General features: G+C 39.2%; 1 protein-coding gene across 4 annotated transcripts in view; it reads left to right on the top strand.

The window, feature by feature from the left end:
- The first annotated feature begins 576 nt into the window (after positions 1-576).
- LOC129718433 (all trans-polyprenyl-diphosphate synthase PDSS1) overlaps positions 577-27,487 on the top strand; it is a 245,333-nt gene continuing 218,422 nt past the window's right edge. The window contains exons 1-2 of one of the 4 annotated variants that reach the window (XM_055669220.1): positions 577-882; positions 10,202-10,865. In XM_055669220.1, coding sequence (XP_055525195.1) covers positions 10,305-10,865 — 561 coding nt within the window. In that variant the 5' untranslated portion in view covers positions 577-882; positions 10,202-10,304. The remainder of the gene's footprint in view (positions 883-10,201; positions 10,866-27,487) is intronic. The other 3 variants (XM_055669219.1, XM_055669217.1, XM_055669216.1) reach the window with 3 other exon arrangements.

Raw genomic sequence — 27,487 nt, 5'->3', positions numbered from 1 at the left:
CATGTTTTATTTATTGATATCCCAAAAAATAAAAAAAGCTTGGACCAAATTTGTGCCGGAAAAAAAGTTGTCCTGATTTTTAACTCCGACCAAATGGTAACCCTATTCATAACCAAGTTTTCCGAGTGATTTCGTTAGCGAAAATGTACGCCAAGTTTTTCCCTTCGTTTGGAGCTGTAAACTCTGCTTGAATTTTCGATACCCCTCCTGCCTTTGGATTTTGGCGAAGGAAGGTGGATATATTTAGCATTTCTAGTCGAGATATTTCTGCTCTATTGTGGTTGTGAATCAATCGGACGGAGTTGCCATTCTAAGCAATCACTTCACAACACTAAAAGTGCATTCAATTTTCTCCGTGCATTCTCGTTGCATACCTTCTCTCAAGTTGCTTTTGTTTTCTCGATTGACGCCGAGAAACGTCAATATCACGTGCGCAACTTTTTTCCTCTTTTTTCTAGATGCTGTCGTTTATTTTTTCTTCTACCGAGTAGACAGCTGCCGTCGATTAGAGTGGATAAGCGAAATACATAATCAAAGGTTTGCGAAAGAGATCGCTGCCAAAACTGTACTCTCGTACTGCAGCGCTGCAATCGCTCAATCAAATTCGCTCCGCCGCGATGTGTTGAGTCCGGTGCTGAATGGAATAAGAGAGAAGTGTTTCGCAATCACCGGATTTCATCGCGGGGTGACCCACAGCGAATCGTACCGAAAGTCTCGCGAAGTGTATTAACTCCGCTGGCCGTTTTGTCGTGAATTGGAGAAGTGTGAGTGAAGATTTTCATCGTTCCCACCGATCGATCGGTTTGCAAGTAAAGTAGAGTGGAATTTCTGGCACGAATCCGTCCCGTGTGTGGTCAACATATAGGAAAACCTGATCCGAAGGTAATGACTTTCTCGCTCGTTCGCTCTCCGGTTGAGGAAAGTTCGCGGAGTTGTTGCGATGGTTTTTTTTATCGAACGAGAGAGAAAGAGAGAGATCGAAGCAGAGCAGGCTGATGCAACTACTCTGAAATGCTCTATTCACACTTCAACACAGGTGTGTGATAAGAAAGAGACGGTTGACTACAATGCACTGAAACAAAATGATGTCTTATAATTATGTGAAATCGTGGTTGTTTTTCTATGCTAATGTTGAACATTAGTTAAACTTGATTCATCTGCAATCTAATGGGCTAATTTAAAATTAAATAACTTGCTAGATTTTTTTTTGATATACGCGTGTCTTTAACCTGATTCATTTGGGTGGTTTTTCCATTTGGTATTATTATAACCTTTTTTGAACTTTCAATATAATTTAGAGGAATACCCACTTGTTATCAGAATTTTACTAAATATTGTAGAAGTTACTAATGAACCGCTTGGTTAGTTTCCTGAACAAACATGATATTTTTTATCACTTGCAATACGGCTTTCGAAACGGAAGTAGCAAGACAATGGCGGTAGCCGAGCTTGTTGATATGATACTGGAAGAAACTGATGCAAAAAGTGGTGGGAGCGTTATTCTTTGATCTCAAAAAAGCTTCGACACTCAACTACGAAATATTATTGAAAGAATGTCGATATGGTATTAGGGGAACTGTAAACAGCACCATTGCTTGCTGCTACTTGCTACTGAATAGCTACTTGAGTAGTCGAACTCAGTATGTTACTCATGTTGGAGTAACAAGCTTCAGTAGAGGTATAGGTACTGAAGTCCCACAGAGGATCAACAATGGCCCTTTACTTTTTCTTCTCTACACCAACGATTTCAGTAAAATCAACCTGGCGGAGACTTCCTGATTATTTACTCCCAATACTATTTTTTACCCTCATGTCAATATAAATAATGTAATTACAAACATGAAGCAAAATTTACAACTGCTAATGGATTACTTCTCTAATAATATCTTGTGTTTAAACTTGCAGAAAACTAAATGTATGATTTTTCGGTCACCAAGGAGAACTCTTCCTCAAGTACCAACATTAGCTATCAATAATGACATGATTGAAAAAGTTGAGTCCTACAAAATTTCGGAATCCACCTCGACTTCAATTTATTTCGGGATTGCTACATAAACAAAATATTAGTAAAATCTCTTCCATGTGTGGAAATTTTCGACGCGTCGGTTATTTTCTTCCCCGGAAGGCTATGTTACTATTTTGCTGTGTATACGTACATACTCATCTGAGACATTAAATCGTTGAATGGGGTAGTGCCCCTAGGTCTAAATTAGAAAAACTGAAACCTCTTAAAATCATTTGTAAATTACCTTTCTTATACCTTTTAGTACAATTGTACCGCATACATAAGATATACGTAACACTCAGGAAGAAATCTTACAAAAAAGATGGTACAAAATGAACTACTCGAATAGTACCACCCTCTGAATAAAATCACAGATTGAGTAGTTTGTTCAGGCAGTGTACCTGCGCAGCCCTGCATTTGTCTCCTTTCCACTCGAAATCGGCTTTTTCTCGAAAATTCATTTTGTTCATTATTTGTCGAGCAGTTGGAAAGGACGGGGAACGGAATACTATGGGGCAACGTGTACCAGAAAAAAAAAACGATAGTGTTACGTAGGGGAAGGGGTGATAAAATGGACACCCTAAGCCATTTCTCAATTTTCTCCACAATTTAACACTAAAACCATGAGTCGATCGCGCACGTTACCTGAGCCACTAATGGTTTATACAAAACAAAAAAAAACAACTCAAATATAGTATTTTTCGAAGTTTTCATGAGCTTTTTTAAAAGCAGTTTTTGGGGGTAAAATGGACACGTGTGGGTAAAATGAACATAGGGAGGTGGTAAAATGAACACCTTGGGCGTGAAAGTTAATTATCGCATTACAGATAGTAAAATGTTGTTGCATAACACGTGACACATTTATGCACCAACAGTTTAGTTTTCACCGTTTGTCGTGAAATTAAAAACAATATATGACCGTATCCGCAAGGTACTTGGAAATGGTGGGAGTTTGTTTTACAGACATTTCGCATACAACGGCACGTTTAGCCGCGGTCATCTGTTTATTGGTCTGAGTTTACCTTTACATTTTTTGATATACATAAACACGAAGCATCTAGAATTTTAAATGGAAATTAACACAGTTTTTTCACCATCTCTATTGGCTGTTCATTTACCCGCACAGTATATATCGAGAAAATCACTCGAATAATTACTAACCTTTGATGATTTCTGCTGGCTAGTAGTCTGAGTACAGATATTAACAGAAAATCCGTTGTATAAACTAATTTACATAAAAAAACTTAGTTTTATGTAGGCCAAAAATTACATTACCACCACGATTTTTACTCGTGCAGGGTTGTTACAGAAACCTTAATTTTGAATCCGCAAAATCCGCGCCACGGATTTTTGGATCCGCGCCGTGAAAACTAATAAAAACTTATGATTCAACATGGTAAAATCAATACCATCTTTAAAATGTCATGCTGATATGTACAACTTGTTTGTCTTTAGCTTCAAACGCAGGACAGTTGACTTACTGCGGCCATGTTAAGGAATGATGCTGACCAAAAATGTTGTTTGAAAATTCTTATATACAAATTCTCTCGTTGAAAAGAGTATGATTATGACGAGTAAAATTCCTGTGAGACATAAGTTAGACCTAAAAAGTGAGATTTTTTTTTCTTCACATAATAAAAAGTGAGAATTGATTGACGAGATTTGGAAAGTGATGGATAACCATTTAAACCCGTATATTTTCGGAACATTCAATAAGTAATTAATAATCTTCGTGAGCTGCAAATGATAGCAAGTTTTACTGAAATTTGCAAAAAATCTTGTTGAAAATAATTCAAAAGGACGAAATAAGTTTTAGCTAGAAAAAGGGTTATTAATACGATTAAGTATATGTAACTCACGTATAGCGCCAAACTCGAAAAAGTAGAAACAATCGAAAAAGTAGAAAAATCCCTCATCTCGAATTCAGGTCTAACATTCAAACATAAGTTGAATGTCATTAAAGATGTTTTCGGAAAGTCTGAACAACATCCTCTGTAGAAACATGGAATAGTCTCAATTAAAAGTTTTTTAATGCAGGGTGACCACTCAAAATCAATTTTTGATTTCCCGCTTTTTTCCCGGTTTTCCTGATGATAGGTTTTAAATTTTCTCGGTGCTTTATTTTTAAAAAATCTGTGAAAAACATCAATTTTTCATGTTTATATATATCCTGGCGAGAATAGTGTTATTAAAACTATGAAAAATATTTCTCCTTCAAAAATTTTTCTTCCTTTAACTGTTTATCGACTTTAGCGAGTAGCTTCATGGAAACCTGCACAATTTGCGTCCTTTTTATCTAAAAATCGTTGACAATCTTCCTTCTGCTTTTACTCTCTGTCAAACTGCTCTTGAATGCCAATGGAATGTATGGAAAAAAATTAAACATCGATCGTTTTAAATTATAGCTTAAAAGTTTTGTCTTCTCATGCAAAATTTGTTCTCAAGCGAACATCGATCGGGAAGAAAAGCCTCAAAGTGACCAATGAAAAAATTCACATGGAACTGTTAAAATTATTTTTTTATGGTAGGGGTACTGGGGGTAAGCCCGGCACTGAGGGTAAGATCGTCTCCCCTAGGATTTTACTAGAAAACGCTAATTAACTGTGTTTTGGAATATGTGAAGTGTTGGTATTTAATATTTTAGACATTTTAGGACACATCGAAGCCACCGTGAAACGTCAAACGTCAAAATAATAGACAAAACATACGCTACTGCAGCTGATGCGAGAAAGGATGTAATTTTTCGTAATTGGAACTTAAGCTTTTATTCATTTGAAAAGACTAATATAATTTTTCGTTGTTCTACAATTTATTGCCTGTATTGTAAGCAATCGCAGGAATTCGATCTGAGGTAAATTGAAGCGATAAATTTGTAGAAATACTCTTTTTTAAAAAATGTGTGCTGTCGGGGTAACATCGTCACCCAGTGAGTGGGGTAAGCCCGACATGGTCTGAGGCTAGTTGGATGTTGCTGACACATATTTCTCATCTATTACCGATGTCTAGCTGATAAATAAATTAACTAATCGACTTAGAACCATGCACTCAAGCTCTTCTGTGATTTATGAATGATTCCAAGGGCGCCAAATGTGCTGAATCTAGTCACAAAACTGACGGCTTTCCCGGTGGTATTTGAAATATGCTCCGATATGGTCATTGTGATCCTGGCTTCAATGAAACCAGTTAATAATATGATTTAAAGTGCCACATGATAGGCTTGCCGAGTATCAAATTCTTTCATTGTTTATACATAATGTTCACCGGAGCTTGTTCCGGCAATCTGCCCAGAACCAGCTAACCGACAACAACCAAATTCAACAGTAACATACAGAAATGTAAAATCTCTCATTCGGCGGTTTCCGAATTCAAATTGGTTCAGTTAATTCGAGTTAATTCATGAACAAACTTAGGTGCCGGTGTTACCCCTAAGGGGTGCCGGTTTCACCCGCACTGATTGCTAAACGTCGTTTTTATCTTAGTTTCAAAACTTCACTATTCCATGTAAAATAACAGTTTGAAAATACTGAAAACCTTCATATCTTGTGGAAAACAATCTGGGTAATGAATCTGTGAAAGAAAGATAACAATATTCGCCATCAAGTGCTACTAAAGAACCATTTTCCTTAGGGGGCCGGGCTTACCACCAGTACTCCTAAATGTGTTGGAAATTTATAAAACGTTGAGATCTGTCATCTCGAAACATTTTTTTTTTTTGAAAAGTTTCGATTCTGGGACCAATTGAATGTTTGAGAAATTCTCTAAAATCCGTAAAATTAATTCAACCGACACTCTGCATAAGCAATTTGAAAAGAATATTATTTGAAACAATCGGTGTAAAACGCGACTTTTCTGGGAAATCCGCATGATAAACCACGAAATTCCGAAATTCTCATTAAAAAAAGACGTGAAAAGCCAAGCCAAAAACTGCGTAAAAAGCAATTTTAATACATTTCTAAACGAAAGCTTGACAGTTTTTAAGGAATTCGATAAATTTGAGCTCCTTTTCTAAAACAGTATACAACACATCCTAACGAAATCGTCTTGAAAATTCTAAGATATATCAAAAAATTGTATTGCCAAAATAGGTTTTCAATGACATCAATTTCAGATCGTTATAATTTGGAAAAAAAAAAGAATAATAATTAAAAAATAAATAATTCTCTTTTTTAATCCAATGTATATATTTTCCAGATCTAGGAATTAGTTTGCTACAACTCGTTCATTGGCAACATTAGTAGAAGACATACAGGAGGATGATTTTCCTGATGTGAAGCCCAATTTCTCGCTTTTCCTGTCTTTTTTCCGGTGATTTGAAATTCCCGTCTTTCTCCCGCTTTTCCCGGTAGAGTGGCCACCCTGATTTGTACGTAAACATTTTTGTAAACAAAGCTTCAAACGACGATTTGATGCAACTGCTAAGTAGGCGTCTCAAGGTCAGCGAAGGAAAAAAATCACCTCTAGCGATTAATGAATACATATAAAACAAGCCTAGGATGCGTTGACATCGTCGTCAGTATGCGAAAAACAAAGTATCGGTGCTGGTGCACTATTCTTGCTTTCCTCTTTACGATATATTTCTATTCATTAATGTACACCACAATACGTGGTTCTCAATGTGCACAACTCGGTATATGAAGTTATTCGTCTCTGTTATAGAGAGCGATCAGAACTTGTTATATCCTTATTCTTTTGACTCATGAATATGATTTTTTGTCAGAAAAAGAAAGAAAATGACAGTGTATGCTCTCCTACTCTCGCTTAAACTCAACCGCTACCGAAGTAGTTCCTTCCCCCACACATTCCCACTCACCGCACCACACCTCTGCTGCTGTTCAGGCGACATGATTTTCTCCTGTTGCTATCCTTTATTCCCGTAACTACCGGCCTATGGAGAGACAAACGCAACGATCGAATCGCTGCTCAGAGCTGATGTAGTCTAGTCATGTGTTTGTTTTCTCCCAGAAACCTATGCACCCTATCATCATTTCATTATGGGTTGAGAGGATTCGAGTTTAGTCCCGGCTTGTACACATCGTGAAGTGCACATATGATGAATAAACGACGATTGCATCATATTCGTTTCGTTTCCATCACTGCTCAAGGTACGATGCTGGCCTAACAAGCCAGTTGTCGTAGGCTCGAGTCTCGGCACGGGAAAGACTGTTAATATCAGTAGGATCGTAACGCTAGCCCCGCAATTGTCCTGTACACTTAACAGTCGGCTGCGAAGTCTGTGTATAATACACAGAAGGTCAAGTTCCGAATCGGATTGTAGTACCAAGGCTTTGTGCTTTGCTTTGCGTTGGTAGCTTTGTTTACTTTTTTACCTAAACAAACAGTTCGAAATTAAGAAAAAATAAAACATCAACAATATTGGATATTTGCATTTTGAACAAATTTGAGATTTTCAAACAGAGAAGTTTTTGTTAGAAAAACTTTTTTTTTTCTTAAGAGTGGGACCTCAAAGGGTGTTTTATTGTCGAGCACATAACGGTGTCGATAAAATTTTGTTTTTGTAGTGTATCTCAATTATTTATTTTTCTCTAGATTTTTCTCAATATTTTTTTATGGAAATTCAGACATCTTTCTCAAAGTCATTTTTTGACGACTTTTTTCTTTTGTCATTATTCAGATATATCGATTTACAAAAAAAAAACTTCAGTCCTCTTTGAATGTAAGTCTAGATAATTTAAAAAAAAAAAATAGTATTAAAAAATAGGATGCCAACCAAAATGGTAATTTTAAGAAACCATATACAAAATTTTCACCTACCCGAAAAAACACCTAGTGAAAAATCGGAGCCCAAGAGGGGTTGGCTGCATGAAATTTCGGTTTTCGAAAAAATTTTGGTGTCAGATAGCTTATAAATGCATGAAACGTCGAGATCTGATAGTGTATGAAAATAATCATGATTTTTATGATTTTTCGGATTTCTCAAGGTCTAACTTCGTTTTGCGCCACCCCATTTTGAATCCAATTGACCTGAAATTTCGCACAGGGTGTTTTTCGGGCAGGTAAACATTTTGTATAGGGTTTTTTTCCTAAATTTTTTGATTACTTTTTTCTCATACACGTGATAGTAGGGTGCCACCTACTACACACCCACCATATTTCATAGAACTCTGAAAGAGTGCTGCCAGCCCATCAGTCGATATCCTGATTTTTGGGTAATTAAAAGCAAGGTTGCAAGGCTTTCCGCAAAATCCGCGCCATAGAGTAGTAAAAACGCGCCAAAACCGCAAAAAAACGCAAAATCCGCAAAAAACGCGAAATCCGCGTGTCTTTTGTTTTTGTTTATTATTTTGACAGTTCGACTGTTTCATGTCGCATACTTTGTCTCAAATAGCTTCTAATGCTTCTAAGATAAGGTGCCAAAAAAGTTTGTACTATTTTTCAGCGTATTAGTCGAGATTTAAACAAGTGTTTATTTTACCATCCCTGTTCATTTTACCCACAATTCCCCTATGTCTTATGTATGTGATTGTACACTGACTTTTCACATAAAATACTACCAATCCTCGGGCTATGTGAAGAACAAACTTTGGTTCTGATTTATGACTGCTTACACAATCCACAGCAGTTGCATAATACAGGGTGGCGAAAACTTGGAAAGTCATGGAATGTCATTGAGGGTGGCGAAAACATTTTCCCATCATGGGAATCAGGGAATATCAGGGAAAACTAAAAAATAATCAGTCAACAAATTTTACCGATACCCGATTCGATATTAAACATTGCTAATAATCAATAACTGATTTTTTTAGCATAAAAAGTTGCGTTCATCTACGCTGCACTTTTTTGTGCGGAATGCTAAAAAATATCAGGGAAATAATGTTGTATTTCAGGGAATATCAGGGAATATCAGGAAAAATCAGGAAATCTGATTTTGAAAACTTTTTCGTCATTCTGATAATATCAATTTCAACGTGCCGTGTCGGATTCACAATACCAGGCAAATTAGTCATCTCTCAAGATCCCATGCGCATTCAAATTTCGGTAAAAGACGAATTTTTTCATAGGACCACCAAAATACAATAACTTACCAAGAGTCCTTCAACAAATAACTAACAGATTGTCCTTTAAAAATAATATAAAACAATTCTTGTAAGAGCAAGTTCCGCAACTATCAATTTCAAAGCGGCATATCTCTTTGTTTCTTTCTCCTTTACCGCTAAAAATCAACGAATATAGTCTAGTTTTTAACCATCGATAAACGTAGATCTTAGTTGTTCTTCTTTCAAAGGAAATAATACCCACTAGAAGCACAAATAGGTAATTTTTCCTTCCTCTCTCTTGTTTTAGTAATAAATTCTGATTAAAATAGTTCTCAACCAGTATAGTATTTTGCCTACTCAATTGTAAAAAAATGTTAGAGTAACTTTTCTCGTGCTCCCTTGAAAAATAATCGTTCTCACTCCACAGAGCCTATAAGCATGAAGATAGCCGGGGTAGGTGAAATATTCTTAACAACTCTTCTTATTACCTGCATGATTGCATCACTGACGCTTTTTTATTAGCGATTATTCTGCCGAGTTTATTCAACGGCCTTAATTTCCGGGTAAGACAACTTGATATAATTTTCGTTTTCGGGATAAAGTGTTTTGGTTGATATTGTCTTCTGGATAAAATTATTTTTTTTTGCGTGTTTTTTCTTTTCACTTTTTAGTTCACTTTGCTGAAATGAGAATTGTTGTCAGCGCTGTCAAATAAGGATGACAGCTCGTTTCCGCATGCTACATATAATATATGTTAGATGCATTTGGTAAACAACTATATAAATTGCATTCAATGTTGTTGAGCTGTCTTGCGCTGTTTCAACTGAAAATTTATCACATCACTGCTTTGCAACCCTGACTTTAATGTGACTTTGGGATTACCACGATATACTGAGACAGTAGAAAAAGTAATAAAAAGAATTATTAAATTTAATTATTAAAGTGTACTGAAGAAAGTACAAGCCATGAAAGCAGATAATGCTCAAGGTTAAACTAGGGAAGGTTACGTAAGCTAGTTTAAGTTTTGATAGTCTTTGAGTCGTGACCTCTTTAGATCACAAAGCGTTGAAATAAATAGCGAACCCAGAATTAGGTCAACATGTATGTGATCCATGTTGTTTATAATTTGACAAAAAGTAATATTTTTGGAATCGGTTCTTGAAGAGCGTGCAATAAATATACAGATATCATTTTGTTTCAGTGTTCTCCATCAGAAAAACCATCGTGTAGTGTGAGCAGTACAGACGACCACTGTATACGGGATCGCGAGAGTTAAAACTTTGTGAAATCTCACCTCGACAGACATGCAGTGTACTCTCCCATATTCTCTCGCGCTCTCTCGGCATGCGTTTGGACTGGCGAAAGATCTCGCGAAGTCCAGTGATAATCTGGTGGTGGTTAAGCGCCTCCGAATCTTCAAGATCCCCAACGTTTCGGGGGTTTCTAGCGTAATGCTGCCGACCGATCGGCTCACAATTCTTTTGACTATGGCGTGTTTAAGTTCGTCGAATCGGGTCTGCGCCCGCGTTGTGCAGGAAAAACTGTGTCAGTTTGTTGTTGGCAAAAATCAGCTAGTGACCACTGCCAGCGCTGTCACTAACGGTGACAGTGTTTCTGAAAAATCCGGAACTGGTGCTGGATCCAGCAGCAGCAATGGCAGCGGAAACAGTGGCAGTGTAAGTCCGGTTATGAATCGTGTTGCGAAGAGAAGCTCGGTCTTTTCCGGTGTCGTTTATCCGTTGTTTACATCCGGTGGTGCTATTGGTGTGGAGGCCCTCAAGTACGGACCGTGTGGAATAGGTGTTGGAAGTGTTCGCAATTTTTACAGTTCATCCTTGGTACGCAATCTCTTCAAGAAGAATCAGGTAAGTGATCACCTCTCTTGCCTAGTGTGCATGGCCAGACCCAGGTCTACTTAGTAGTTAGCCTTACGTTCATCAATCAGCAAACACAACGGTATATCGATGATCAGTGCGTCGTTGTTGTGTGTGTGCGTGTTTGTGCGCGGTTTGGTGCCCGAAGATCAGAAAAGAGAAATTTTCCAAAGATAGTGAAGCTTACACTTTCGAGGGATTACATAATTTTCTCGCTCTCACTCACGATACTTTTTCGTCATTTTCGCAATTACTGAGCCCGAACGCTGACGACGGCCGATGCGTCAACTTTCATCGAAGGCGCAAAGGAGTGAATGACATTGGTAGATTTCAACACCTTGCGCGCCACCGCGACCTTTTGCGGATACAGCAAAATGACAACGAAACCAAAGAAACATCAGTATTTGGAATGCGAAGAATCGTGGTATGCGGCTGTGGTTGCAAAAAAAAAAAAACAGATTTTTGCATGATCGGATTTTTGGGGGCAGCCGTTATAGCTATGCGCAAAACGAGGGAATCACTCTGCATACCGTTGCGATGATTGAAAAATCATTACGAAAATCGAAGAAGTAGTAAAAACTAACTTAGAAAGTCGACGTAATAAAAGTGTATATGTGATTTGCTTCGAAAAAAGAGAAACGAACGAAACGAAAAGAGCCTCTGAAAAAAAAGCGTCGAAGAAAACGAAAGACACAGGCGCAGCGGCGAATAACTTGTTTAATCAACTTTCATTGAAAATTAATAAATGGGCAAACGAGAAAACAGAAAACATGCATTCGTATATATGCCCGGGCTTTGTCGTCGTGTAAGTGTGTGTAGACCGTGTCGTTCACCAGCAAGCAACCCCAAACAAGCCAGCGACGAGCAAGCGAACCTGCCAACCAACGAACCGAATCAAATAGACCACCTAGCCAAGCCAAAAGAAATTTGACACCGATAACCAAGCGATGTGCCATTACGCAAAAGTCAATAGTTTTTTCGTAAACAAAGACGAATGGGGGTGAGCTGAATCGCGATGGCTTTCGGTTGGGTTGGGATTTATTTACCACCCACTTCTCACCATGGTTCTTGGTAGAGCAGGAGATGAAGAACGTTCCTCCCTTTCACGAACAGCTGAATTTGACAAACAGCTGACTGGGAGAACTGTCAAAAGTGCCCGGTGAAATAAAGGGAGAAGGAAAGCGTCATGCATGCTGGTTGTTTTCACTTGAAGAAATGTAGTGAGAGAATATTCTCTCGAAGCCTGCTGCTAAACTCTACACACAATTACGCGGAATGGTTTGCCTTCGTCGTATAAAGGAGGCATTAACGGTGTTCCTGAACTGAACAACAACACAGCTTGGCTCTCCGCCGTTCTCGATGTTCTCCCGGTTTCAACTGTGTCCAGTCCATCCAGTATAGAGTGTACTCAATTTGCCTCTCAGTATTTGGAACGTGCGATTGACTGACTGATCGACCGATCTGACTAGGGAACCTATATATTAGAGAAATGACAAGACACTCACCGTTAAGGCAACTGTCAACATCAAAACGGATAACGGCAATGCAAAATTATACAGATCGCCCGTTTTGATGTTGACAGTTGCCTTAACGGTGAGTGTCTCGCCGTCTCTCTGGTGTATAGGCTAACTAGATCTGACTGAGCCGCTGACACGGACGGATGCTTTGTGCAAGAGGATATCGAATCGAATCTGTATCTAGCAGATTCGAGATTTGAGAGCGATTGCAAACGTTGCTGAAGTTGTTTTTTCCAACAATATTCTGCAATTCATTTTTGATTTTTGACAGCAGATGAATCCTTAACTTTGCGTTCATATACAATCTTAACGTGTTAATTTTTTTTTTCATAAAACAATTCAGCTTCAGAGAACAATCGGGAGTAATCGCAATCTGATCGCTATTGTGATTGAACATGTGTTTTGCCACTCAGTTGGATGTGAACGCAGGGTAGCAAACTGATTCCGATCAGGATTCTCATTCGGCATTCTGAACACACCTGTGCTATACCATACACAGTTGCGATCAGAATTCGGAATGGACACATCCAATCAGCAAATACGAAACGCTTCAAAACTGTCAAAACTGATATATTAGCAATGAAATTCTAATAGGCGGAGCTGAACGCGGTGCGATAAATGCGGATTTCAGCTGTTCATCAGCAGGCAGTTTGAGATTTCATTATGTAGTGATACGAAGTCGAATTCGTGGACTAACCTGCAGAAAGGTGTGATAACTGTTTCGACTTTAGAACTACGACTAGAATTAACGGTGCAGAATAAAATTTCTTGCGCAGCTTATGAAATTGTTTGGCCTTTGATAACTGCGTCAAAATCATTTGCTAGTAGCGAAAACTAATTTCGATAAATGTTGAAAGTACATGGGAAAAAATTATAAGTAAATTCATTGTTCCAAAAATTTTTTTTTGTTGCGTGACAGAACAAAAATCATAAAAATGCGGCAGACAAAAATCAAGAGAAACTCAAGTTGGCATGTTTCTCGCTGTGCAGAAATGGAATAATAAAATCGATTCAAATTTACCTCGTATTTTCTAGGCGTATTGCAGCTGCTTGGAATTTTGTTTCCTAAAATGTAAATAATTATTTTACTTTCAAAACAATAACAATTATTAATGATTTTTTCGGAGCATGATGACTATGAGGTTGATGTCGCGGTTAGGAAACTGTTATCTGAATGGTATGCATGCCGTTCTGAGCTTTTACTTGTAAATTTAAAATTTTTTTTAGTTTGTTAAAAAATTTCTGTTTATGATTATGTAAATTTGAAACATAATAATTAATAATATGGTGATTTACTTTTTCTCGTCTAGATTTGGCCTTATTCAAGAAATTGAGTTTCCTATTTTCTTGTGTTGAAATAAAAAAATCAGTGTGACAACTTTAGTAATCACATAACTATAAAAAAATGACAATATGCTGTTGAACAACTTTTTTTCAAATAATTTTTCTATTTGGAAAAAAGGTTTATAAATAATTTTGAATTAAAAAAAAATACTGGGATTTTGATTTAATTGAACAATTGATTTATTTTAACCTATTACGTAAGATACGAGCGATTTTAAGCTGTGTACTGTAAAAAGAACCTGAAGCTTACTTTTGTTATCTTTTGGAAAATTCAGTTTTGAAACTAAAAAAGCACACATGTATAAAAAAATACATGTGACACATATATTGACGACAATCGTTGCTCGTTTAATTCAAACTTGGAAACTACTTGGCTTAAGGCCGAATTTTACCCCTCCGGAAATCGTTGCCGATGGGGATACCTTGTTGGCTCCGTCCGACCAGACGACGGATGACCCTGTGTCAAGCATTTACACTAATTGAAGTGATAAATTAGAAAAGCAAAGAATGAAAAATTTATCGTTTGAAAATTCCGATTGATTCGCATAATCGGATTTCACTTTTGCGCTCCATAGGTGAAAACCTTGACCCTCCTGTCGCAGCCGGGGACAGGCCACTGTAGTTTTTTTTTTTCGTTATCAGGTGATGTCATCTCTTTTCGGTGTGTGATTTCACGGAGCTATCAGACACCGGAGAGTCACCTGTATCTTGTGTAGCGGATGTTTGCTATTCGCGCATAACGGCAGTGGTAAATATGATGGTGAATGGCGATGAAGCCACCGCTGACAGCAAGGCTGGTCTAGAGTTTTATCATACTTCCTAAACACGAAAAACTACAATCATTGAGTTTGATGTGTGCAATCGATTCAGTCTAGCCATTGTTGAGCATTTTAATAATATAAAAATTTCAATATCGCATTTTTTTGTTTACTTTCAATGTCACCACCGAAAGTGCTGGCTAAAGTTACCAACACCGATCAACCTGCCATCTAGGGTGATCCACACACGTGCTAGGTGCGGTTTCTAACAAGCTAATGTTTAATTTATACGTTAGATTAAAATTTCAAGTTATTTTGTCTACTTTCGGTGTCGCGTCGCCGTCGTTGTCAGTCAGTCAGCTCTTGGTCACACAAGCGTTGGTCTCTTCTGATTGGCTGACGTTGTCCTTGAGCATAATCGATGGACAGAGATATCTAACGCCTGTCGCATAAAAAATGTTCGGCACGTTACTACCGAAGGTGCAAGATCCGTCCATCGATGGTGAAGGCGGTAGTAGAAGAAAAAGAAACAAAAAAAGTTTTCATGGATATCGAGCTCACAACTTTAACTAGGTTGCGGTCATCCGATCCCCACGGAAAAAAATACAACACTTTTCGCCCGCCAGTAGTAGCGGGCCAGTCAGCCAGCACCCGAAAAAGAAACTGGTTCCGTCCGTTTCTTTTCTCGTTCGGATGCTTATCGTTGCGTCGCTGTTGTTGGCCGAACTCGCTGCGCTGCGCTGCGTTTTCCGCGCTGTATCTAGGCGCTTCATGAATAGAGGCATCTCAGCTCGCGGTCGGCCACACCGAAACCTAGCGGGCAGGTTCGCGCTGGGGTCAGCGAACAGGGTGGGGGATAAGCAATGTGATAGGAAGGATGGAGTGAGGAAGCGCGTCAAGAGAGGAGAAAAATCAAACTCCAAAAACTAGGCGGTATGACCTCAATAGGCGCAACTTTTTTCCTGCTTCACTTCTCCTCCCTATAACTGACCACGGCCGTCGTCGGCCACAGACGATGGCTGGGCGCACAGTGATCGATCTGCGTTGTTGCTGCTGCTGCTTTTCGCGGTCCCACGGCAATCGATAGCGTGCTGGTGTGCGTGCCAAATGGCCCGCAGCAGATTTGGGAAAGGGCCGGGGCCTTGCCGTTGCGGGTACGGAAACTGCATGGTGGAGTCCATTGAAGCGATTTCGGCTTTTTTATAGGATCGATTGTAGAGTTGTCAGATTGCGTGGGTTCGGCTGCTGTAACCGATGTAACGGACGGTGTGCGGGTATTTCTCTAAGTTTTGTTTGACATCACCTTTTGGGTTTTCTCTAGGGCTTGCAATCTTCTATAAGAATAGTGTTTAATAAATAAAGTAGTAATAAACTTGAAATATGTTTTAATGATTGCGAGCGAGATTTCTTCTACCACGGTATTTGTATCAAATGCCCTTCAGTTATACAAAAATAGTTGTAAAATCCAGTGACTGAGTTCAAGCTTTTTCGAAAAATTCAATCAATATAATAAGTCATGGGTTATCAAGGTAATCGACCCAAAGCACAAAATGTTAGTTTAGTGTGATGTCTTGATAGTAACGAGCTTGCGATTTATTTCCATTGGATCATTGGAGAAACACAACCTTGCCATTTTTTTTTGTTGGGAGCTTATGTAAATTTTTAATTTCTTTGGTTGTTCAATAAGTTTTGTCGTTCAATATAAAAACACGGCTTAGCGATATCTTGGTATGCAAATGGCATCCTTGAAGTTAGAATCCAATTCTAAATACTCTAAATGGTTGAAACGAAAGCTCAATTGCATCCCAAAAAAACTTATGCTTTTTACTCAGTTACTCAGGGTCTCTAATTATAAGTTGTCGATTTTCGATCACAAATTTCGCTGTTTTCTTGGCATGCCCATTAGCTAATGTTGTTGGTTGTACGGGTTGCTCCATATCTTCAACACGTGTTCTGCTTTCTATATAGCCTTTTTTGTGGTAAAGTTGAAATACTATTACATTCGTGAGAAAGTGGGGCTAAATATTCGAGTCTGTCTCGTGGTAGTTGGATGCCCAGATTTTGAGTATAGAATCAAGCAAACGTCAGGCGCGAGGTTCTGGTGTAGAGCTGTCAGATGCCAGTGCTTCTATAGATTTATAGCTAGACAGAATTGGTTTACGAGTCAGCAGGTGTTGATGGGTTATTTCCAGTGATGCTTAAAAAAGGTTGAGGCAATACTGAAACCATTATTAGGGAAGATTTTCAAGGCATGTTCTAACTATATCTTGTGTGCAAGATTCTACTATATTTTGTCTAAATGGAGTAACTCCAAATCTTTTAGATTAATTATCTTGTCCTTTATCATGCTAAAGAAAAAACATACATGCATGGATTACCCCCCCCCCCCCTTCAAATTACAATTTGCATATCAAACAGGTAGTTCAATAGATACAGCGCTCCATACTAAAATTGCTGGTAACTAAAATTGAAACAACTTTTTCACTGAAAGAAATTGCGTTATTCTGTTTGCTGGATATTGCAGGTACTTTCGATAACACGACCTGTTCTTCTAGTCTACTCTTGCGATGAGCGAATCTCAGCTGAAACGCGTATCTAGACGGTGCAATGAGCGAAGCGTGGTCAGTGCGTTCTGGTTATTATCCCAACGCTTGAAAGGGAGTTGGGCCTAAAGCTTTTTTCACTGCAAAAGTTGTGCCATATGAACTCTGTCAAACTGCATTGGGTTCCACGGGCCTCTTGCTTTAAAAGTTTTTGAAAGGGCAAATGAACAGGCTGAGCAATGTTCCAATACATTAAAATTCTTTTACCTGCCATTCCGCAATATCTGAACCGATTTTGATTGAACCTTTTCCAAAAGATCACAAATTTATTAGAGTTTTTGGGACATTTCGAAATTTTCCGTTCTTCCGGATTTATTGAGGGGAACCGTGCGGTAAGTACCCTTTCAGAGAAACAGGCTAGATTCAAAATGGTAGCGAAACTTTGCTTGCGATATATCAAACTTCAAGTTTTTGCAAAACAACATTATCGGCGATCGGTGTTTGGCCACTTGGCGTGTATTGCCCACTACTGGCCGAGTTCCGGAAATCGGTTCTGAGAATGGTTCCGAGACCTAGCTTGCGGCATATCAAAAAATTTGGACAGGAACGCTATGGAAAGCGAAACCTCGGAACAAAATTGTCAAGCGAATGGTCGTGGGTCCGAATCTTGGTAGAATTAGGCCGCTTGATGTCAAAAAGGAGTTTGGCATGGGTTTATTCTCAAGCTCCCGAACCACTTACCGTTCCTTTACGCTGAAATTCTATAAAACCTCGATGTGACTTCCTCTTAACGAAAAGAGAATCTCTCTTATCATAAAACTGGCCAGAAAAACGCTCAACGAAACTTTTCCAGAGAATTATATTTGGCATGAGGAACGAGGCTTGGCATATGAGAGCACTAAGCGTGTAAAAAGAAGGGTAAAATAAGCATGCCACTTCCAAACAGCGGAAAAAAAGCAAAGCCTTGGTGCTACATTCCGATTCGGAACTCGACCTTCTGTTAATTATACACAGACTTCGCAGCCAACTGTTAAGTGTACAGGACAATTGCGGGACTAGCGCTACGATCCTACTGACACTTACAGTCTCTCCCGAGCCGAGACTCGAACCTACGACGACAGCCTTGTTAGACCAGCATCGTACCTCGAGACCAGCTGGGAGATTAATAGCGGTATTGCTAATAAAAAAAACTGTGGGGTACAGCAGACACCCGGGCATATTTTACAACGATTCTGGTCGCAGTGAGGAAAAAAACCTGAACCATGTAGTAAAACTGGATTAGAAAAACAGTGGTTTGAAGCGCTCATCTAATTAACTCTCAATACGGATTGCGTTTTAGTAGGCATATGAGCAATAGCATATGAGCATTTCCACAGGTATACAGACATTCGATACAACCTTTTGTTGAATATTCTGAAAAAGTATATTTTCCCAACATTACTTCGCCGTATTAAAGTTCTGATACTAGACATCTTGTTTCCGTGAGAGAAACAACGAAACTATAACCCCAAATGGAAGTTTGTAGGAAAGTCTAAGAAGGTTAATTGGGAACTTTTTTATGCCAGAATAATTCGTGATGAATCGACCTTTTAAGGCCGAATCCAGACAATAAAAGAACTAGAGGATTCATCACAGAAATAAATTTACAAATAAAATCATAGCCCTTTATTACCAAGCTGTCCAACCAACGGGAGTGTCTAGCAAACATGCGCTTTGGTGGAACAATAATCTACAAAAAGCTAAAGAAGTTAACTGAAAGGTTGTTTTACAGAGCCAAGTTTACCTCAAATTGGGATGCTTATAGAGTCCCTTACAAAATATAATAAAAAAAAGGAAAACACGCAGGAGGGTATAGAGAATATTGTTCGAACAAATTGAAGGTACCACAGCAGATCTGAGAGTACACGAAGCCCTGTCCAAAGATCACCCAAATGGTATGGGCAGAACAGGGAAGGACGCCGGTACTTTTAGTGCTGATTCTTTGAAACACTTAATAAAATATTTGCCAGGACCACGAGCCATTCAACGAGAAGAAACTCAGGATTCAAATGCGTCATGTGCTGGTTCGATTATCGCATAGACAAATGCGTATCAAAAAGCCTGCGAAATCTTGACTGAATCGAAAGTGGAATGGCCAATCAACTCCTTGAGCCCTATAAGTCCCCGGGACTGGATGGATTATTACCAATAATGCTTCAACGGTGTAGAAAAATGATAATTCTATACATAACCGAGATACTTATTGCCACTAACACTTAACCCAGTAACTGGAGAAAAACGAGAGTGATCTTCATGCCAAAGGTTAGTAAGCGCGACAAAACACTTCTAGAAGCCTTAAGACCAATTAGTCTAACCTCCATTATGCTAAAAATTATGGAAAAACTCATTGACTACCACGTCAAATCAACATAGGTACTTGAAAAGCTTTCTGCCATGTAAATATCAGTTTGCATACCGAAGCAACATTACAACAGTGGATGCAATACACATGCTGATTACAAGACAGCGAAATCTATAGAAGCAAAAGTAATCGCACTTGCGAAGTTCTTAGATATAGAGGGAGCTTTTGATAATGTATCCCATTACTCAAAGCTAAGCGCAATTGGAAGCCAACAATGCTGAATAGTCGTGGGATGACTGAAGTATTGGGTAAAGCCCTCACAAGAAACACAACTAAGGGATGCCCGCAAGGTGGAGTTTTAACGCATCTATTGTGGTCATTGGTAGTATTTGTTTAGAAACCTGACTGAACAAGGTTTCGAAGTAGTCGGATTCACCGATGATGTTGTGATTCTTCTGAGGGGTAAACTCGACAGTTCAATATTGGGAAGAATACAGTTAGCTCTAAAGTGGACTCTCAAATGGTGTAGACAATTACCCCTTCTAAAGCAACCATTATTCTCGTCACTCGGCAAAGAACGTACAACTTGAAGAGCCTTAAATTGGGTGAGACTACACTGCAGGTTTTAATTGAGATCAAATACCCCCAAGCTACGAGTGCCCTCTGGGCGTGTAGCAAAGCTTTCGGCAGAAATGGGAGATAAAGGCCAAGTATGATTTATTGGTTGTAGCAGGTAATATTAAGGCCAAGAATAACGTATACCTCGCTAGTGTGGTGGCCTAAAACTAAAGAAAAGTCAACGCAGAACAAGCTTGGCAAGTTGCAAAGGCTTATTTGTAATGCAATTACTGGAGCAACGCATAGTGCTCCGTCGAAAGCCACAGATGCAATTCTGCATCCGTAACCACTCCACCAGGAAGTACAACTAGAGGCGGAAAAAGTGCATTGAAACTAACACGCCATGAAGAAGTATCTGATGGAGATGGAAGGGGCCAGCTAGAAATCCTCAAAGATTTTCAGCTGAACAAACATATACCAGGTAACGAAAGTTGGATGGAAACAATTGCAAACTTCGAAATACCTTTTAAAATTGAGAACAAGTTGACCCGAATATCCATCAAGACTCTGTCGTCTTCTACACAGACGACTCAAGCAGATATAAATGGTCCAGGAATAAGTATTCCGATACCGATGGACAGAAAGGAACTAAGTCTGGTTATACTGGGTTTCTGGTCACTGCGGAGTGGAACGAAATGAAAATGCTGTAGCCTAAAACCGTTATGTGGGTTGCCATCAAGCGCCCTGAAAGCAGAATTAAGATCCTGAGAGCATCGGACAATACAAGAGAACTGGATATGCTCAGTAGGGATACACCAGTCGAAACGCTTTATAAAATAAAGCGTAAAACAAACCAACAACTGCTTAGTTTGAACAAAAAGGAACTAAGGACAAGTACAGGACTGTTAACACACGGCGTGTAAAAAGAACAACTTTATTTAAAAAAAAAAATGGGCATCGCCAAAATCTTCACCAATTGAAAATATAGCTTTTTACCTTTCATTTGGGACCCTCCGGAAAATCATCTATCGCGGGCTTTCGAACAACTTTTTTTTTTCTTCAAAAACTATTCTGACAGCAAAGCGTTTAACTACCGAGAGGATGGTACGGTGCTACAAATGAAAATAAAAATGCAAGAACTTTCGAAAAGACGCAGTGAAGATTGTAGGTTAAGTCGAGTGCAACTTTCGCTCATACTAGGTTTTTTTTAAACACCCCTAAAATTTGAAATTATGGTCAAAATGCTGGTTTTTTCACCTCAGCGCATAAAAAGTATTTTTAACTCATTTGTTTTCCAACCGATTTTGAATGTTTTAGGCGTTTTGGGAAGGGGAAAAATAGAGCTTTTAAAATATATACAGGTTTGTACTAACTTTATTAATATATGTGAGTTATTCGAGCGTAAATCTAATGTTTTAAACTTCTCCACGCAAATTTTCAACTTCACTTGAAATTTGTCAGTTATTTTTGTAAGAAAAGTACTACAAGTACACAAACACTTTGAAACTATATTCAATTACGAATAAAATAGAAGCTGTTCTATGTGAATCGGCAGATATTTCGCTGAGTTATATGTTTCTTAAGAAAATCAGAATTTTTCACTCTCATCGAACAATAATATTTGGACTGTTTATTTTACGGTACTATGAATGGAAAAGAATGCAAGTACTTCTAAAGTGACCAAGTGTAGATTGTAGCTCTAGTCGTGTGTTACTTACGCCCAAACTTGAAGTTTTTCAAATTCCCATAAAATTTGAAGTTATTGTCAAAACTCCGCCTTTGGACCGTGGTTTATTTTCAACTCTGTTATTTTTCCATCAATATTTTATATATAGATCGTTTTGGCAAAAGAACATCCATAAATGACGTAGCTTTTTTTGACCCCTCTCTCCCATCGTAGCAGTTTTCTCAGTTTCATATTTGCTACGTAACTTAGTTTAACCCCCCCCCCCCCTTCATCCCCCCGTCACATTTCGTCACAAAACTGCAAACCCCACTTCCCCCCTCGAATGCTACGTCATTTATAAATGTTCCCAAAGGCGAAAAATAGAGCTTTTAAAATGTATAGATAAATCTATAAATTTCACTTAGGTGTACGTGTAATGAGTAATTTAAAAAAAAAAAAAAAATATATATATATATATATATATATATATATATATATATATATATATATATATATATATATATATATATATATATATATATAATTTTTTTTTCTAATTCGAGAACAAATTTTCACACATCTTTATAAAGTGTACTTTAAATGATCTATAATTTGTTTCAATCTACACTAGCTGGCATCAGAAGTTGTTGCATTTTCTTCCATTTGTAGCACCGTGGAATAAACAGCCCAAATATTATTGTTTCATGAAAGTCAAAAACTCTGATTTCCATAAAAAACATGTTACTCAGTGAATTATCAGCCGATTTACAAAAAAAAGCTTCTGTTTTATATCGTAATTGAATATAGTTTCAAACTGTTAGTGTACTTGTAGTACTTTTATAACAAAAATAACTGACAAATTTCAAGTTAAGATGAAAATTTGCGTGGAGAAGTTTAAAACATTAGATTTACGCTCGAATAACTCAACATATTTCAATGAAGTTAGTATAAATCTGTATATATTTTGATAACTCCTATTTCTCCCTTTTCCAAAACGGCTGAAACATTCAAAATCGGTTGAAAAACAAATGAATTAAAAATAATTTTCATGCGCTGAGTGAGGTCAAAATACCGGCATTTTGACCATAATTTCAAATTTTAGGGGTGTTTGGAAAATTTCTAGTATGAGCGAAAGTTGCACCCGACTAACTTACAACCTTCACTGCGTCACTTCAAAAGTTCTTGCATTTTTATTTTCATTTGTAGCACCATTCTATGTTCTCGGTAGTCAGTCGCTTTGCTGTCAGAATAGTTTTTAATGAAAAAAAAAAGTTGTTCGAAAGCCCGCGATGGATGATTTTCCGGAAGGCGCAAATGGAAGGTAAAAAGCTATGTTTTTAAATGGTGAAGATTTTGGCGATGCCCATTTTTTTAAAATAAAGCTGTTCTACGATACACGCCGTGAACAGGACATTGTCCAAGTGAACATCTCCTGAAACAAATTGGTCAGTGAGATGACGAAATTTGTCGCCATTGCGGGATCGAATGTGAAACCGCAGAACATTCGCTCTACCAATGCAGTGCACTAATACAGCGCAGAATAAGAGCCTTAAAAAAGGCACATTGGAGCCTTTCGAGGTATGGTCTGCAATGCCTAATGAAGTAATACATTTTATACGTACTTCAACCTCAACAACCTCAAGATTTAAAAGATTTTTGAAGATCAAATAAATATTGTTGTCCCCAAAACACCTTAATTCGAATCTCTTTATTTTCTTTACTCACATTTTCTGTGATACGTGTTGAAATGTAGAGGATTTGTTGGTCTCTAGTAACGAAATAAATAATGGATTAGCATTTCTATTTTGTGATTCCCAGAAGGCCAACCTCAAATTGGCTGCCTTAGTTTTTCTTAAGACGTAGCTCTACGTCAAAAGAATGCAAAAAAGAGGAACCTTGGGCAGTGTAATCTTGCACTATGTCTGCATTTTTGATCACATTTCCATCTAGATCAGGGATCCCGTTGCCTTGAGCAACATGGCGGAGTTATAGGGTGCATAATGTTTTGGGTTTTTGAATATCTTGTAACCAACAATGTTACAATTGCCTACCGAAAGTGCTCCCATTCCAGTTAGTAAACGTCACTATCTGATACTCGCAATTAACCCTGTTATGGGGTTAATGTACTTTGCATAATTCTAACAAAAGCATGTTGATTGCTTAACTCGAGTAACGAGTAATCACCCAACTTGGCTGTTTGATCGACTTACACTTTGGCCGCTTTGTTATGTGGCATGCTATGATAGCTAGACCGTGGCTTGATTACGTGTTGTTGCCACGTGTTTCCAACTGGAAACTGTTGGTCCTAAGCTGGCAGCATGCTCGTTTCGGAACCGACCTAATCAATTTTAGAGGCGCAAAGTGTGAACCCAAGTGGATCACTGGTCGGGAGGAACACAAATAGGCTATGCGAAAGCGCTATATTATGATAAAATTTCCTGAAATCCAATTAACATCGGTCGTACATTCCTACCTTTTGCCTTCGATTTCGAGCCCAGCTGCGCGTCATTCATACAGACGCACACACACTCGCGCACACGGACACCCGTTGCGAATCGAGAGACTCAATCAACCACGGATGTACCGATCGATCGGGTGCGGATTGCGGTTTCATTTGCATAAAAATTCCTGCCCGACATCTCAGCTCGCATTCGAAAGAGAGTCGGGGAAAAGTTTTCTCGCCGAGTGCCGGAACAATACAACGAGAGATCACTATCAGTTATATGAATGAATGTGACTGTGAGTTTGTCACTCTGTTAGAACGCGAAATATTCGTGTGTTGGCAGATCCGCTTTCAAGAGTGACAGCTGTATGAAATTCTCGCTCCGGTTTTTCGCATTCGAGTAGATAAAAAAAAGGTCGCAATTCCAGCAGCTCTGACGCGGCAGTCGTTTGCTTGAATAGGGATGGTTTATGCGGCAATTTCATAGCGCCCCGATGCGGTGGATCGAATTATACGGGTTTGTTACCCTTCAGATCGAATAGCTGCTCGACACTTGTGTGCGCTTATGCGAATCCGAAAACCGGAACGAAGGTATTCCATAAAAATGGACAAAATACACAGGGGTCGCACGAACCTTGACAGCGAAGATGGCCATCGTGTTCGTGCCGTGAAAAATGCCTTTTGTCGCTTCCTCCTTGCTGCTGAATATCAATAATCTGCGTGATCAAGAGAGCCGGTAATGAACGATTGCTGCTCGATTGCCTCTTTGTACTTTTAACAGTTTGTTTTTACACACCAGCGTGAGATATCAAGAACAACAAGTAAAACGTGGTGTGAACGCACCCAGCAGTGTGATGCTTCCGAGCGTTCCTATTTTCTCAAATGTATTCTTAGGCTAACGAACAAATAATCAAAAGTCAATCGAATAGGTCAACCGCAACATTACCGAGATTTCAGCACTTTTCCAGTCACACAAAAACACCACCAAACAAGCAACCACGGAATCGTTCAAGCGCATATTGATCGTCAAATTTTCAAGATGAAATCTAATTAGTCCCAAGTATACAAAGACCGGAGACGTGTTTAGAGCTCCGCAAAAGCTGCCAAAACGGCAGTGGTTCGCTGTTCAAGGCAAACCGGTAGCGCGGAATGGACCAGGATCACCACCGGTGCGGTGTGCTCTGGGTGTGAGCGAGCGGCAAGCGTTGAAGTATGGCTGTGAACATATGCTCGGATGGCCCGTGCTTCCTCTGCACCGCACTGTGTTTCCTCCTCTGGCCTGTCAGGCTGCTAAATGCAGTTGTTAGTGTCCGTGTAATTGCGAAGTCATCAGACGTCAACGGTGGCCCAGGTTGTCCGCAGTTAGCCAGGCAGGGGGTAATAAGAGTTCTTCTGGGCTCCAATTGCGGAAATGCGACGATGCTGTGTAGCTCTACGGGTGCTAGATTGGGACGTGTATGAGGGTTGTTAGAGGCCTTTGAATATAGGTTTCTATTTTTTTGCTTTAAAAGTGATTTGAGGAACTTCTAGATTGCTCAAGGAGTTCGGTTTTCGGTTTCGACATCTAATTGGCCTCTAGTCGGACGTCTTCCGGCAATGTGAATCGAAAACGCGCAAATGCGCGGGTGTAGAAGGATTAGAGAAGCACCTAGCAGAAAACCTTCAGCAGATTTTCGTTTTACTAACCTTCCACTCTTCTCTTTCGCCTGTGGCTACTAGGGTTGAAATACAAGAAACACACCAACCCCACCTGCTATCTGAGGTGTAGTTTGCCTTCCTTCCTCGGTAAGGCAGTCGAAAACCGCGCGATCGGCTTTTAACCCAAACAATAAACATCAATAAATCGATTCAGTCCGATAATCACGCGGAATTTGCATCATATTTCATAACAGCTTCTTGTTGTAGCTGCTCCCCACGTCCAGCAATATGTTGAACGCGCAGTTAAATGATCGCTTGGCGGCCAAACTGAACCCTCGAAATGTTAGTCTGCGACGGTTCTTGGTGGTCAACATAACACTCCTGATAGCTGGAAGGACCCTAAATCGTGAGAAGTCTTGTCGAAGTGAATGTCCCTGCTTTTGTGCGGTCCAGTATAAGGAGCAAAACAAAAAAAAACGAGAGTGAGATGCTCGATTAAAGCGTCGGTTACCGCGCGCACGTTTCTCGGATCTCAGAAAACCTCAAGAGAAAGATCGCGCCTTGCGGTGACACGGACGATGGTGGAATTTTTACGATCGCTGGCGGCAATTATTAAATGCTCTGTATTATTGCCGAAATCTGGCGATAGACTGCGCAGACAACAACGGCGGCTGCGGCGGCGGCCTCCATGCGCACTTGCGTACAGTGCAACGATTTCGCCATTACTACCGAAAGAAGGTCTTTCTCGATCGTCCGTCCTCCCGTTCTGGGTTTCACTGCTGTAAACAACCAGCAGAAGCATAAACGTAAAAAAAACGATGAGACAGAAACCACCGCACGCGGGTATATTTATCGAAGTTATTATTTGTTTTCAATCATAAAAGTGGAAAAGTGAAAGGAGTCCGTTTGGACAACGGTAGACAATTGGGTACGGGCGGACGTACGAAATACGGATGGACGAAAACATGCGATCGGTTCACAGCCGCCAAGCCCGGGTCCGTCGGTCGGCTCCGCTCAGGTGTGCCCATGTGTGTGTGTGTGTTGGTTCGTGCAAGCGCAAGTGATACGACGAGAGTTGAATGAAACCGCTTACACAGATGCTATGCAGGTCAGTGTTTCAACGAGACATGACCATAAATAGGATCTTTCCGTTATTCGGTTCAGACAGAGACAGTAGGGGATGGCGGTGGTACAAGAGGAATTGGTTGAGAAATTTGGTGCGTTAGGGTTAGGTTTATTTTTGAGTTTCAAACAACTTGGAACTTGGCCCAGCGCACTAATGTCCACCGCCGCACAGTGTTTCCAAATCGAGAAACGGACGGCAAAACTATTTTTTCAAGTCCTATCTTATCCATATATTCTAGAAAGTTGCTTCGTTTACTGCTGTCCTTCATATGCTTTAATGGATAGAGATTGAGATTTCAGAGCAACAAGATGTTTTCTAAAAAGGCTTTTTAAAAGCAGTTTTTCATCCATATGTTCAACTCTAAGGCCTAAATAATGACTGTATAATATTGAGAGTAACGTGGTAAATCAAGATGAACAATTTCTAGTGATATATTGGTTATTATATACAGTATTCATGAATAAAAACTGGAAAAAAGTGTTTTTAAAGGCTTTTTTTATTTGAGTTGAAACTCGAAAAGGCGCAAACGAATCCAAGCTTCTATGAAGCCATTCAATAGAGTACCTTTCTGACTAACAGAGAAACTCAAAACTACAGTGGGTTATTTGTAGTCTTGAATATATGGCCACTTGAAGTTACCGATTTTTACATGCATTTGTGCGCTCTTTATAGCACAAAG

This window comes from Wyeomyia smithii, chromosome 1, assembly GCF_029784165.1.
Source record: "Wyeomyia smithii strain HCP4-BCI-WySm-NY-G18 chromosome 1, ASM2978416v1, whole genome shotgun sequence".
Lineage (NCBI taxonomy): Eukaryota > Metazoa > Arthropoda > Insecta > Diptera > Culicidae > Wyeomyia > Wyeomyia smithii.
Note: the sequence above shows the minus strand (reverse complement) of the source record. Positions and strands in the feature narration are given on the sequence as shown.